The 13,836-nt window shown below is 45.1% G+C and overlaps 1 protein-coding gene across 2 annotated transcripts in view; it reads left to right on the forward strand.

Annotated features, from left to right (window-relative positions):
- Nucleotides 1-13,836, forward strand: part of SUFU (SUFU negative regulator of hedgehog signaling) — a 91,096-nt gene that overhangs the window by 50,082 nt on the left and 27,178 nt on the right. Inside the window, exons 7-8 of one of the 2 annotated variants that reach the window (XM_042019210.1) lie at nt 4,261-4,417; nt 5,923-6,034. In XM_042019210.1, the coding sequence (XP_041875144.1) occupies nt 4,261-4,417; nt 5,923-6,034 (269 nt within the window). The remainder of the gene's footprint in view (nt 1-4,260; nt 4,418-5,922; nt 6,035-13,836) is intronic. The other variant, XM_042019211.1, reaches the window with a different exon arrangement.

Consider the following 13,836-nt stretch of genomic DNA (forward strand, 5'->3'; position numbering starts at 1 on the left):
CACCAGGGAATTCCTCCTTTCTTTTATATGCAAGCATAAGGAGATATAACATGCAGAAAGCTCAAAAGCAACTAAGTACTATTTTTTCACAGCAAATGTGATGGTGTAGCTCATTCCTGTCAAGGATGTCACTTGAGGCCAAGTAGTTAGTGTGGACTGAGAAATGATGGGAACCCAAAAGTATCACATGCAGTTATTAGTAATCTGTGTAGGAAGATATACTAAACCTTCTCCAGAGTTCAATTTAATTTCTGAAATTTAAAGATAAGAATAGGACCTCTATGGAAGAGGTTACTGTACTATGGACTTCTTCTGATCCATGCCTTTGGGAGACAGTTCTGCAATCCCTTCAGCAGTGCTGGAGTACATGGGTCCCCAGCAAATCCAGTGTGGTGCTGGCTGTGTTTCAGTGAATCACTGAGTATTTGCCTTTAACAGAGAACTTAAGGCTCAGCCTGGTAGGGCACGTGCAAATGTGCATGTTTTGTACAAGCATTTGCTTATGGTCTGCATGTCTGCATCTGATTACTCTCAGTTACCTCACAGCATCTTTTACTTTGAAAGCTTAAGAACAAAACCAAATTCTACTTTTACTGGTTTTAAGGATTTGTTCATCCAAAATAACCCCAGTCTGAGAAACACAAAAAAATGTTCCACAAATGTTCTACAGTGTGGGAGCTAATACAACTGAAAGTCCCATAAAGTTTTTAGGATTTCCAGAACTTTGCCCTCTCCCCTCCTGGAGGTGTTTCTGTTGTCTGCACACTGGTGATTCCTAATGATAACAGGGTTTTCTTCAATTTACTGTAAATGAAAAATAGCTCAGCTTACTGGAATCTGAGTCAGCCAAGGCAAGTTAAGGCAAATAAAAGAGTACCTCTGCCTCACCAGTGTGTCCTGCTGCTGAAAGCTGCTACGTCTGTGGTCCTTCCGGACTTCCTCACATTGAACACATTCCTGTTTCTGTTCTCTCTTGCCCTTGCAGAAGTGTGTATGGGCAGGTGTGTGTGTGCACCTTCCTCCTGCTCTGCTGCTGCAGCCCCCAGGGATTCATAGAGCAAAACCCGCCCTGAGTCCCACAAAGAGCTTCTGCTGAGCACAGAGAGCAAGGCTGTGCCAGGCTGGCTTCAGCCCTGTCATGTGCCTCTTGCTCTTATTAGTGGGGAAAGGATAAAGTGTCCTTTACTTGGTGTTGGTACAGGGTGTGTGAAACCAGAAAGGCAGCAGTGGAAGAGAGGTGGAGGGGAGGGAGGGAACAGGCAGAGAAACTGGACAACTTTCCTGGGAGCCAGCAAGCATGTTGTCTGCCTGGGAAGCAGGCAGAGCTTGTTTGGAGGCTGCATTGTCTCTTGTGGGAATTGGTTGAGGCCTAAACCCAGCCCTGGCAGCAGCAGCTGTACTTTCTGTTCGGAGTTGCTGAGAATGGATCCCAACTAAGATGTCATCCCAGGATGTCGGCAATTAACGCTGTGGCAACGCTGGTTGTTCTCTGTTCAGCCAGGCTTCCCTGTAGGCCATTCAGATTTCCCTGGCAGCACTGTCAAACAATCCCTGTCGGTCCCCAGCTCTGTGCTGATTCTCAGTGCTTTGCTTCTGTTTAGCAGATATCTCAGAAGAGAACAAAGCTGATTTGAATTTCCTGAGTTGTGGTTGCAGCTCTGCGGGTCACACTGCAGTGCTCTGGCTCGTTTAAAAAGGGATCAATGACTTATAAGAGCCTCAGAGCATCCCTCCCGCATGCTGAGAGGAAAATGGGACAGAAACATCCTTTCTTTAAAGAAGGAAAGAGCTGAACCTCCTTTGCCCTGGGTTCCTCCAACCTCCTGTTCAAGCTGCCCTTTCAAGGGAAGAAAAAGAGCCCCTCAGTCCAGGCAAATCCTTGCTGGCTAAAGGTGGGGTAGAACTGTGCATTGCCAGAGCGATGAGTCTACACTGGTTGGGGTTTTTTGGACTTTTCCCCCTTTAACATCAATACTTGTAAACGTTATGAAACAGGCATGCAAATTAGGCTGCCTTAAGCCAGCTCGTTTCCATCAGCTCCCCTTGATCTCCAAGGGATGCCAACAAAGCAGCACTTCTTCCCCTGAGGAAGTGCTCTGCAAGCCAGCTGAGCTGCAGATGAGAGTCCTTTCCCGCTCCCCGAAGCTGTGCACTCTGTCCGCAGGGCCTGGCTGGGAGTGGGGCCCTGGCTGCAGGGATGGGGGAGCAGGTCCCACCAGAGCCTCACAGCCCTCTGGCCTCTTCTCCCTGCTCAAGAGCAGGTTTGGTGGCTCTCCCATGCTTCCCCAATGACTGGGATAAAAAATAACTTCGCTGACAAGTTACACCTCCCCATGCCAGTTGATTTGGGTCCTCACAGAGCACCAGGGAGGGCTCCCAAAGGAGCCACGTGCTAAATCTCACTTAGAGCATTGTCTGCCTATGTAGGAACGGATGTATTTTTATTTCTTTTTCCACAGCTTCTATTTCTGGGTGACACAACTAATTTTATGTTTAGGATAAAACAAAAGAAAATCTCAGCAGATTTATTATTTCTCAGATTTTCCTATTATGTTTTCAAGAAGCCAGTTTCCCCTGACGATGGAGGAAGATCCTAACAAAGAGAAAGAGACAGAAGAAAGGCTGTCTCTTGAATGCTTAAGTCTAAGTCAAGACTGCTCTGGTCCTGCCCTCAGCCACAGACTCCTGCCTCAACTTTTGGGCCAAAGAGTGGGTTTTGGGAGGTGATCCAGATAAAAAAAAAAAGGAGTTGGCTCAAGGGAAGGGGTAGGAGCACATGGAGGAGGGTGGGACTGCAGTCACTGCAAATTACATCAACTTAAACCGCTGTGCAACCCCACCCTGAATGCTTGTGCTTATCTTTGAGCTGCTCAAATCCTCTCTTGAATGGTCACAAGAACAGGCAATTCTCTTCCCAGGGTGCAGCGTGCACAGCTGGGCAAGGGGAGGGACGAAATGTAGGTTTATTCTGGTAACTGTTTCTTGGGGACAGATTTTGCAAAGATCAAAATGTTCGCACAGTCTCTCGTCTTCAGCAGCAACGTTAAACCAGAGGGTACTTAACATGTGTTAAGTGCAGAGATCCTCTCCCGTTGTGTATAACACCACTCGGCTCTCTCCTCAAATCTTCGAAGTTTCTTGGGACTGCCTGCGTTTTGAGGTGACCCAGATGTATGCAGAGAGGTGCAGACCTTACTGGTGCCACTGAGCAGTACCAGAGGCAACACCCCTTCAGAAAAGGGGGAAGCGAGCCCGACTGGTTTGGTGCCAGGCAAGAGGTGCCAGCAGTAAGAGCCCTTCCTCGGTGTAGTGCAGCCCCGAGTTTGTTCAGCTCAACATTACCCCCTTGTGGGTCACAGGTGGAAATTCAGACTGATGCCCGTGCCCAAGCAGGTGGAACTTCCTGTGGAAGTTTTTGCTGTGGCTTAGGCCAGTCTTGCTGGCAACAGATGCACATGTCCTTGAGAAAATGCTTAGTGTCTGAGAGCATCCAGCTGCTTATGATTGGTGTGTGACACCTTCTGAGACCCAAGCACTGGTTACGTGCTTGGAAAGTCCAGCTTGCAAGGGAGGGAGTTTGTTTATTTGCCAATAGAGAAAGCTATGCAAAAGCTTTGACATTGGGAACAGACCTGTGTCTCCTTGCACGTCCAAACTTGCGTTTTTGTCCTTTATGGGACACCCCAGCGTATTGGAAAGCGGGGATTCTCTGGGCTGTTCGCAAATGAAGAACTCTTTTGAGTGATGAGTCTCTCCATGAGCTGTTTTCATTGTGGGACTCCTTAGTAAGGTTGGAAAGAGAGCTTTAGTTATTCAGGGGATTGTTATCATTGACATTGATTGACTGCCGAGCTTGTGCTTTGTGTTTTAAATGCTTCAAGCTGGTGTAAATGCTTCAAGCTGGTGTAAATCCGTTAACACTGAAAGAAGCAACCCTGCACACCCCAGGCCATTGATTTCCACCTTTCTCTCTCCCTGCTTTGTGGCTGCCAGGGCCATGTAGTGAAGCAGTGGGGACAGGGTGGGATTTCAGACCAACCTGCTATGGAAAAGGTTTTTTTAGTTCAGAGTGGCTCCCTGATTTGGCTCAACGTGCAGTTGCTGTTTGCTGACACAGCAAAGCATGGGGGCCAGAGAGTAGAAATTGTCCGTAAAGGGGGATCTGGAGGAGCTGCTGAAGGTTGGACTGCACCGTGGTGGGTTCCAATTCAGGCTCAAGCCACGCCCAAAAAAAGTCTTGGTGTTTTGGATCTTTTCAAGCAGGAGAGAGTCGACAAAGGGATTGAGACAGATGGCTCAAACCTGAGTGGAGTGAGTGCCAAATGTGCCTGGGATGACCTGAGCCGGCCACCAGAGGATGATGAAGACAGCAGGAGCATTTGCATTGGGACCCAGCCTCGGCGGCTCTCCGGGAAAGGTAAGAGGTCCTGGGCCAAGTCGCTGTCATGGCCTTTCTGCTTCTGTTCTGGTGGGTCTGGGCAATGCACTGAGTCATGTAGCATCTTCATGACAAACACCACATGACAAACACCACAGCCATTGGGAGACTCAGAGTGTCTCAGGGGAGCAAAATGGATTTTGGTGTGGCCTGTTTGAGGAAGGCAGGAGGGAGGAAAAGAGATCTCGGCATTGTTTTGTCTAAATGTTTCTTTCAGTTTTTAGGCAAATTGTAATTTGAATCTGCAAAGTTAAACTGAGCACTTGCTGAAACCAGGACTGTAAACATGTGCAAGGTGAAGCAATTGTTATTTTCCCAGGCTGTGTTTCCTTATTAACACTGTCCCTTCTTGGGAGGCAAGTTGGACTGATGCTGCACATTGCTGCAGCTGAACTCAAGGAATTCATGCAAATACGGAACTCTGGAAAGAAGAAATAAAAAATCATGGAGTTCCCCTTCGCAGTGAGATGCCTTCTCAGGGTACAGATGTCATAGTCATTACACAGGCTTGAAATAATGCATATTGCCTTTCAAATGGGTGAAGAAACATAAAATTTGAGGGCTTGAGATTTCCTGGAATTAACAATGGTTTCTACGGGAATGGCATGTTACTTGTTCTTAAATCCATGGTAAAAATTAGTTAAATGCATACAGTGTTTCTTATGGCTTCCCTGCAAATATTTTTAACTGTACTGGATCTAAAAATGGTGTTTTGCCTTAGCCCTGAAATGAAAAGCCCAAGAGAGGTATACATGATGAAATCTGTATATCCTTCAAAAGATTTTGAAATAATTTGTGGGTTTTGTTCTCTACCTAATTCTCACATTTCTCATAAAAAGATGAGGAAACTTCTAAGAAAGGCAGGAAAGCTTCCTATTGAAAGTATTTGGCCAGTAGACATTTCAGAAAAAGGCAGAAGTAAAAAGACTGCATCTGAACTGCATAATTTGCAGCTTATTTTCAGATATGAGCTTGAGGCTAAAGGTTGCCCTGCATAAAAATCCCTTCCTTTGTGAATCTTGTTGTAAATTAATCAACAGATTTCCAAAGCCAATTGCAAAAAAACTTGGAAGCCTTCATACATTCATTTGTTAAAGGAACAAATTCCTGTTATGCCTAATGGGAAAAATTATTTCCAGTACAAAGGCTTGGAAGTGTCAGGAGGTTCTATGAGAGTTACAGAACCAACAAACACCTCATTTATGAAAATTTACAAAACTACTCAGAATTTCTTCATCAGGAGGACTCAGTACCAAAGATTTCAGCTCTCCTTGCCTGCCATAACAATGAAGCCCAAACAAGGGAATGCAGGCTGACATTATAAAGTGAAATAACTTCTAAGGAAGTGCAGTAAAGTGTTACCCTGTAACATATTTCCACTTCTTTCTGAAGGGGAAGAGTTTAGATGAAACACACCTGATATCTTCTTGTGTCTGTGTTATTTCTGGGGATTCTAAATCATGTTAAAAAAATTCTCTTTGCAGATACAGAGCAAATCAGGGAGACTTTGCGGAGAGGGCTTGAGATTAACAGCAAACCTGTCATACCTCCAATCAATGCACAAAGACAGAATGGGTTGAACCTCGACCGAGCACCGTGAGTTTCACCCTGCACATTCAGATGGTGGAAGAGGAAGGTTGAAGAGCTCAGCATGGAAAAAAAAGCTAAAGCTGGGTGGGGAAAGACTTGGCAAGGGGAGAGGAAGCTGGCAGTGAATACTTGCAAAGTGCAAAGATAGAGGGAGAAGAATTGTTCAGGTTGGATTGATGGACTAGTGCTCAGGAGGGCAGCTCTTCAGAGGTGTTTTGGACAAACCTTGGTAATGCAGAGTGGCTCTGACTGTTCTGTAGAACCTGCTGTTCATGCTCTACAGTGTTTTAATTCAGACTGGACTGATCTCTGTAAAAAGTACTGTGCTGAAAGGTGCTGTGGTGTCCAGAGCTAGGTGGCATAGGTGACTGCTGATAATTTTTCCTGAGTATTTTGTTTTCAAGGTCATAATTACAAACCTTTTGGTTAAAATGTTGATTTTTTTTCTTTTTAAGTGACTTTGATCTTGCTTTGCTTAAACAGGTGGGTTCTGTCAGTAATTACATGCCAGTAACACCTGGGTCTCTAATAGCAGTAGTCTAACAGGTGATTTAAGTGGGACTAGGTGGGCCTGTAGATACCTCTTGTAACTTTTGACTTAAGTGAATGTATAGGAAATTACCTGTGGTTTCAAGCCATCTATAGTATCTGCCCTTCTGTCTTTCTGGGTTTCTCCCCTTCCCCTCTTAGACTTCAGGTGCTAGTTCAGTGTCTTCCCATCAATTTTAATGTTTTTGTCTGAATGATACAGAAAGACATGCATCTTTGCTGCACTCTTTCATCTTGGTATTTCCTTTGGTTTCTTAGTCTCTGATGAACATTTGTGCCTTCTGCTCTCAAGAGTAAAGATCATCATGAAAACAGTGCTTCCCTGTAGTGCCAGCAGGGACAGCACCCTGCTCTGTTTCAATTCCTGTTTCATTCTTGATTCAAACATTGCATGAGAAAAATATTTCTTGTTGTTGTCCTTTCTTATTCCATTTTGTGGGTGACTTCTGATTTGCCTGATATATGAATGTTGATGAGTTGCCTTTGGGGGAAGCATTACGTGTCAATTGCTGATGCTTTTTACTAGTATGTAATATGAGATATAGGTGCTTATATTAAAAAATCTCAAGTGACTTTATTATTGCTTTAGGAATAATCTTACTTTTGCGATATAGTAATTACATGGAGCCAAATTCTGATCTGACTCAGGTTTTGAGTAGTATTTCTCTGCCTGCAGGTTGGTTACATTGGACCATTGGTTGGTCCCACTGGCCCCACTGAAAAGAATATAAAATTACACCATGTGATTTGCACAAATCACACCTAGCCTTGGAGAGCTCAAAAGTACTGGGCAGGATTTCTCACAGATGCTGGGCTCCTGCATGCATCTGCATGCCCAGTGTAAGCTCTGAGTCCGCAGTGGTTGGGGGTGACCAGAAACATTTTGGGTGCACATCAGGTCAAGGAGGCAGCTGATGGGTAAGCCTTAATGCTGGGAGGCAGTTGTTGCTTAGATAAGAGAGCTTTACGTTACTCAGGGTGAGATAAACAAAGAGACGCTTGATTCAGAGTGGTGAAAGGTTAGCAGAGGTCTAAGATGAAGCACACAAATATTTACCTGGGTTTTTAACTGTTCTGAGACAGAGGAAGGCAGGTCAAATTCAGAGCCTCGTATCTGTGACAGTGCTCTTTGTTGCAAATCTCTCTTACCTGCAGCAGCTGCACACCCACCCTGCCTGAAGCCTGAGTGGTAGGAATGGCAGGTTCCCAGTGTTTGCCTCCTAGGAGGTCAATACATTTCTCTGAGGTCTGTGGTTACCACTGGGGAAACTGCTAGGTAGCCTGGTTCTCCATAAGCACTTCAGTTAAGGAAAGACAGCTATCAGCTGTGTTACTGTGGTGGTACTATTGGAGGGATAGGGGAGATCTCAGCTTAAGACAGCAGTGTGTCCTAGTTCTTTCTTCCTCCATCTTACTGGCTGCTTTAAGAGGAGTTTGGGAAAGGTCTTCTCCTTGTGCAGTTGCTACTCCTCTCCATGTAGCAGATACAATGGGACTTGTTCAATGCATTGACCATACCAAAAGGGGTGGTTTGTGCTGGAAAGCAGTGTTTACTTAAAACCTCTGGCTAACTAGTACTTAAATCAGACCTGATGATTACCCTTACTGTGGCTAAAACTGATCAGTCAACACATTTTCCAGAACAGTGTGGTATAGATGAAGCAGAAGAGGAAGATCTTGTTATGCCTCTGCCTTCCTTAATGCACTGTCTCAGCATGTCTCATGCATTTGAGCAAAGTTGCTCAATGTGAAATAAGTACAAGAGTATGATATGGAGACTTTCATCTCCAGCTGCTGCACAGGAATGTAACTTAGGAGCTCAGCTTTTGCATGCAGTAATGTATCTACATCCATGTTCCCTCCAGGTACCTGCAGGGGTAAAGGCTGAGACACAAAAGGCACAAACCCAGTGCAGATATAACTGTTTCATAGGACTTCTGAGCACCTGAGATGAAGGACAATTCTGTACATAGATCTAGTTCTTCTGGTGTGATCCTTGCTTGCACTGCTCGAGCCTGGTAGGGCTGGGATTCAGGTCTGTCCTTTGCTGTAAATCTTGTGTAATCAAAGGCAAGTCATTTAGCTATTGAGCTTCAGTTCTGAATCTATAAAATGGGACTAATAACAATGTCATCTTCTTGAGGCACCACAAAGATAAATATGTTAATGATTACGAGGTGCTGGCTGATGGGAAGCAGGCTTGTGTGTAATCATATCCTGCACTGTACACACCAGATCATAAAATATCAAACCCGTGGTTCTTTGCAAGGGTCCTGTGAATAACTGGTGCATTAGAAGTTCTTTAGGAACTTGACAGAAGTGCTCTGTTGGGGCATGGCAAATTGTTTCAAATATGCTTTCCACAGAGAGCACTGCAGAACCCCAGGCTGTCAAATTTGCACCCAACTGACATTAGGATGTTAAAGTCTGACACAGACTCTAACGGCTTTGTGCAGAAGAGGAATGTGCTGTTTATTTATCATGGATTTGCAACCACCAACTGCTTTCCTAGTAGCTTTCTTCCCTTTCTTTTATCCTAACTCTACCACCCACACACAATAATCTATCAAGGTTTAAAGCAGACAACCTGTTCTGCATTCAGCATCACACATAGTATCAGAAACACTCAAACATTTGAATATTTGTTTGTATAAAATGTAGAGGATCAAGATTCCGCATAGATTTCCCAGTCTTTGTATAGTTACAGTTTTCAGTGCTTATGCAAAAACCTCACATTGTTTGGTTGCAGATAGGGCTTGATTCAGTGTTTCGGCTCCAGCAAAGCACATACTTACATGTTAAGCATGCATATTACCAGTTGTTCACTGTCCCAGAGTCCTAAAAAAAAGTTCCTTTGAGAAAAAGCTGGTTTCTGTCAAAACCCTGCTGGGCAGCTGTAGTACTTTGATTCATTAGTGTTATTACTGTAGACTGTGTAGCCCCTTTTCTCCTAAGGATATTAATAAAAGCACACTTAAAGCTTAAAACTGCATCAGACATCTGTTTCTCAAAATGACTGTTGGCTCAGTTCATAAGCAGCCATTAAATCAGTTTGTACGTATTAACAAAAGAACATGTAAATTAATCTTTGGAAACATGACTAATCATTTTGAACACAGGTAACCGAATATTCTCAGTTACCACTTGGAAAAAGAAGACGTGTATGAATACCAGTGTGCGTTTCAGTGGTGCATTATTTGTTTCTTAGGATCCATCAGCTTCATAGGTGCTGCTGAGACAGACAGAAAGGCAAGGCTCCCAGTCTCCTGAATCGTGCAGATTGACTCTTGTTGGATACAGAGAACTGTTACCCATAGGGGACATTTAAATGTCAGGCTAAACACTGCTGCTGTCAAGGCCTCAGTGGGCTGGAAGCTCCAGATGTCAAAGTTCAGTGACACTTGTGGAGTCTTGCTTCGATCACTATTTAATTTCTTGATTTAATAATTTCTGGGGCCGAGTCTTTGGTTGTCCCTGGTAATTAGCTCTGTGCTCTCCTGTGTGGTAGGTGAGCAGTATCTCCGTGTTACAGATTAGGACAGCAGAGTTAATTTGCCACAGTTGCAGTGAGAACCAGCATTGGGATAAGGGAATTCTTGACCTTTTCCACCCCTCAAGGGCCCCCTTGATCATGCAGCATTGCTGAAATTGATGTTTTTCTGCCTCTTGGCTGACTCTGACTGTTCTGGTGTGAGTTGAGGCATGGAGTAGAAACCTAGTGCTAGCACACTGCATTACTGCATGTGTTGAAGCTAAAATTACCTGTAATTGTTGCATTTCATTGTGCCAGAATTCAGGTATTGCCCACGCATGCCCCAGTGTCTGAACATGAGGTTTTAGTGATAGAAGAGGGTCTCTCAAAGCTACATTACTTTGATACAGCTTCTCCATCGTGTCTCTGCTGTTTATCACTCTCCCCCTTCTCAAGAAGGATCAAATGGTGTGGTTCACATGCCTGACTCTCGTACTTCTGTTTGGGATTTCCCAGGTACCTGTGCTTCTTCTGGTCCCTTATGTACGGTGGTCACTTGTCCAGGGACCCACAGAGACCTCAGATCCTATCTGCATTCAATTTCTAGGCAGAAAGACAGGTTGAGTCTAGGGAAACCTGAACATATGGTGGCCCTGTAGCCGTGCGCTAATTCCATCCAGCCCTGAACAGTTTCCAGCTGTGCAGGGAAATGAAGGCAGGTTCCTGGCAAACAGAGTAGGGAACAACCCTCCGGCAGGTGGGGCTGGCAGGACTGTCCTGGCGGTGACCTGCTGGAGCACTGCACTCTGAGCATCTCAGGTGGTTGCCCTTCCCTTGTGGGAAGAGGGAGGAGTTGTGTCACTCCAGAATTCCTCCTGGGATAACCCCAGACTGTCACATTGTGTGCCCGGTTTGGAGCACATGAGTAATAGTGGCACTGCTTCCAGGGCTGGAGTCCACTGCCCCTGTAGTTCCTCTGACTTGGTAAATAGGGCACACGGATTTCTCCTGTCAGGGAGCAGCACTGGGTTAATGCACATTAACAAACTCCACCTGAGCAGCATTTCTGAGGAAGCTCTGACGGTAATACCAAAACGTAGGATGTGCTTGGAGGCGAGTCTGCACTTTGCTTCTCCCAGTTGCACTGGGTTTTCATTCTGCTTTACTTGGGCGGAGAGGAGCTCTTGTCTTCGTAACTGGTTTCCTGTCTTCAGTTCTTGGAGGCAAACTTTACATAAAGAGGAGCATTTCAGCATTCTCTGAAGCTGTCTGGTTCTGGCTAGGCTTTCTGATTCTGCAACCACTAAGCAGTAAGTTTCCAATCCAGTCCTGCTTATTTAGGCATGCTCTCTCATCGGGTCGCCATTCAGTGGTGTCCTGGTTGAGTCAGGAATGCTGCATGGGGGGAGGGCAATATACTTTAGGGAGTGTCTCTCAGCGTGAGGCTGAGTGCTGGGTGACAAGATTGCAAACTAGAAAAGTAAATGTCTAGAAAACCAGTGTCAGTAGAAGTGCAAAGCAGTCACCATGCTAATAATTTGCACCCCTGCATAGCTTTCCTGATCTAAGAATCCAAAAGTGCTTTGCAAACATTGACTTAATCCTTGCAACATCCCTACGTGGAAAAATGTCTCAGTTTTATAGACATGGAACCTGAAGCATAAAACAGTTGTTTGACTTTGCTCATGAGTCTGCAGGGTGCCAGTGGCACAGCCTAAATCTCTCCATTCCAGTTCAGCTGCAGGTCTTGGAACAGTCTGGCCCCTGCAAGCTCTGACAGTAGTTATTATGCAGCTTTCCAAAGGGATATGTGAGTGGCAAGAAGATTGTTGCTACTGGCATTGTCCTAGCAGCCCTTCCATGCCAGGAAATGCACACAGAACATCGTCACCATCCTGTTTAACCAGGCTGAGGAGCACCCAGGTCTGAGCACTCGAGGTAACCTTGTCTCAGTGTGACCACGGCAGGAGCTGTGTAACCACGTCCTCCGCGGGTCTGCACTTTCCTCTGTGCGTTCCTGACGGCTGCTGTAACTCTGTGTGCCAAGGTGCTTAGGGCTCTTTCCCACAGCTGCTGGATTGCCCTTCAGGGGAAACTGTGGGAAAGAGACTGGAAGATTGTTGGCACTTAAGTGATCTTTGACCATATCTTCATGAGGGAGGGAGGAGGTTTGAAATAGCCACGGTTGGAAAGGGAAGAAGAGGGAGTGGAAGGGGGGGTGTGGGAGGGGAAGAAAGGAAAAGTGGCCCGACCTTTCTCTCCCAGCTGTGTAAGCCTGCACTGATGGTTTGCATTTGCTAACTCACAGTACTGAATTTTATATGGAGGGAGCTAGGAGCAATGACAGAAACTAACTTCAGTGTGGCAGTGAGCACCCACTCCTGGAAAGAGCCCCTGCCATGGCCAGCTTCCAACAGTGTATCCTTTGTGATTTTGATACCTGGGAGGGTAGCTTGGAAATGCAGTAAAATTATTCTCTATATCAGCAGTAGTGCTTGGAGGGGAACTGACACTTCCTTCCTTGACAGATCCATGAGATCAAGTGCTCTGATCATAAAGCAAAACGCAAATGCAAGAATAAATAAACCTTTCTTAATCTGATCAACCTGGCTATTCTTGAATCTTATAAAATAACTACCAGTGGTTGCTTGAGAAGGGGTTGCTATAAACATGACTTATAAGGCAGGGACATCCAAACTTTGTGCAACCCAGTGATTGCATTGGCGATTTTCCAGGATCCCCACAGGCTGCTGCTAATTGGCATCAAATTAAGCAGGTTGCAGCCACCCTCATCCTTAATACAAAGGGAGGGCCCCCGGGAGGCTACAGGTTCCAGCGTGTGGCCTTCTCACATCAAGAAGGAACACAGCACACTGGGACATCGAGTCTCTTCAGGCCCTTTCCCCTTATTGACAGATCTGGGGAAGCTGCAGGCTACACTGGACACCTTTGCAATGGCTTGACCACCCTCTCTTTCTCAGAAAAAGAAAAAGAAATCAAATATGGCTTTGGTTAAGTTCATGTTCATCAGCATTCATGAGACTTAACAAAAAACAACAAACATAATTTCCTCCCTCTCTCCTCCACCCAGAAGCAGACTACTGGTAGAAACCAAAGCTGGAAAAAATAGTTGAAAGTCAGCTAAAGTCACCTTGGTAACTGCAGCAATACACTTGCCCAGAACAGGAGACATCAAACCCAACTACAAACAGCTTTAAGGAAACAAAAAGAATGTAATCATCTAAAGAATTAATCTGACAACTGCCCACGTTTACACCTCCCACAAGCTCCCAATCAGAGGGAAATGCGCTTTAATCTCCTCCAACTCCCCTCCAGTTTCACAAAACACTAGATGTGCAGTCTTTAAACTGGGGCATTTCCGGCATGCTGCTTCCATTTAAATCTGCTGCCTTTCCTAATGCAGCAGCCCTGGCTTTTGCAGACTTGTTTTTTCTGGACACTGAAGAAACATGAATTTTTCTGTGGGGGTTGGACGACGTATTAAATCCGGAATAGACAAAGTTTGCAACATTTTGCCTGATAGTCAGCTAGATCTTAGTCATAACAAGTAAAACTCCACTGACTTTTGCTGCTGATTTATTTGGTGATGGGGTGGAGGAAGCAAAGACTTACGGGTAACTGACAGTCGTAAAACCAGGATTGTTAGTGTTAGAAAGCAAACTTTTTCTACATTTTTTTCTGAGCCTGAAAACTACAAGCTGTGGATGGCAATGTGTGTTAGGACATGAGCTTTTTATTAATAACAACCTAGAGGTCCTGCTGACCC

This window comes from Corvus kubaryi, unplaced genomic scaffold (genome assembly GCF_017639235.1).
Source record: "Corvus kubaryi isolate FWS band 111438036 unplaced genomic scaffold, C.kubaryi_AGA036_p1.0 138, whole genome shotgun sequence".
In the NCBI taxonomy this organism is placed as follows: Eukaryota; Metazoa; Chordata; class Aves; order Passeriformes; family Corvidae; genus Corvus; species Corvus kubaryi.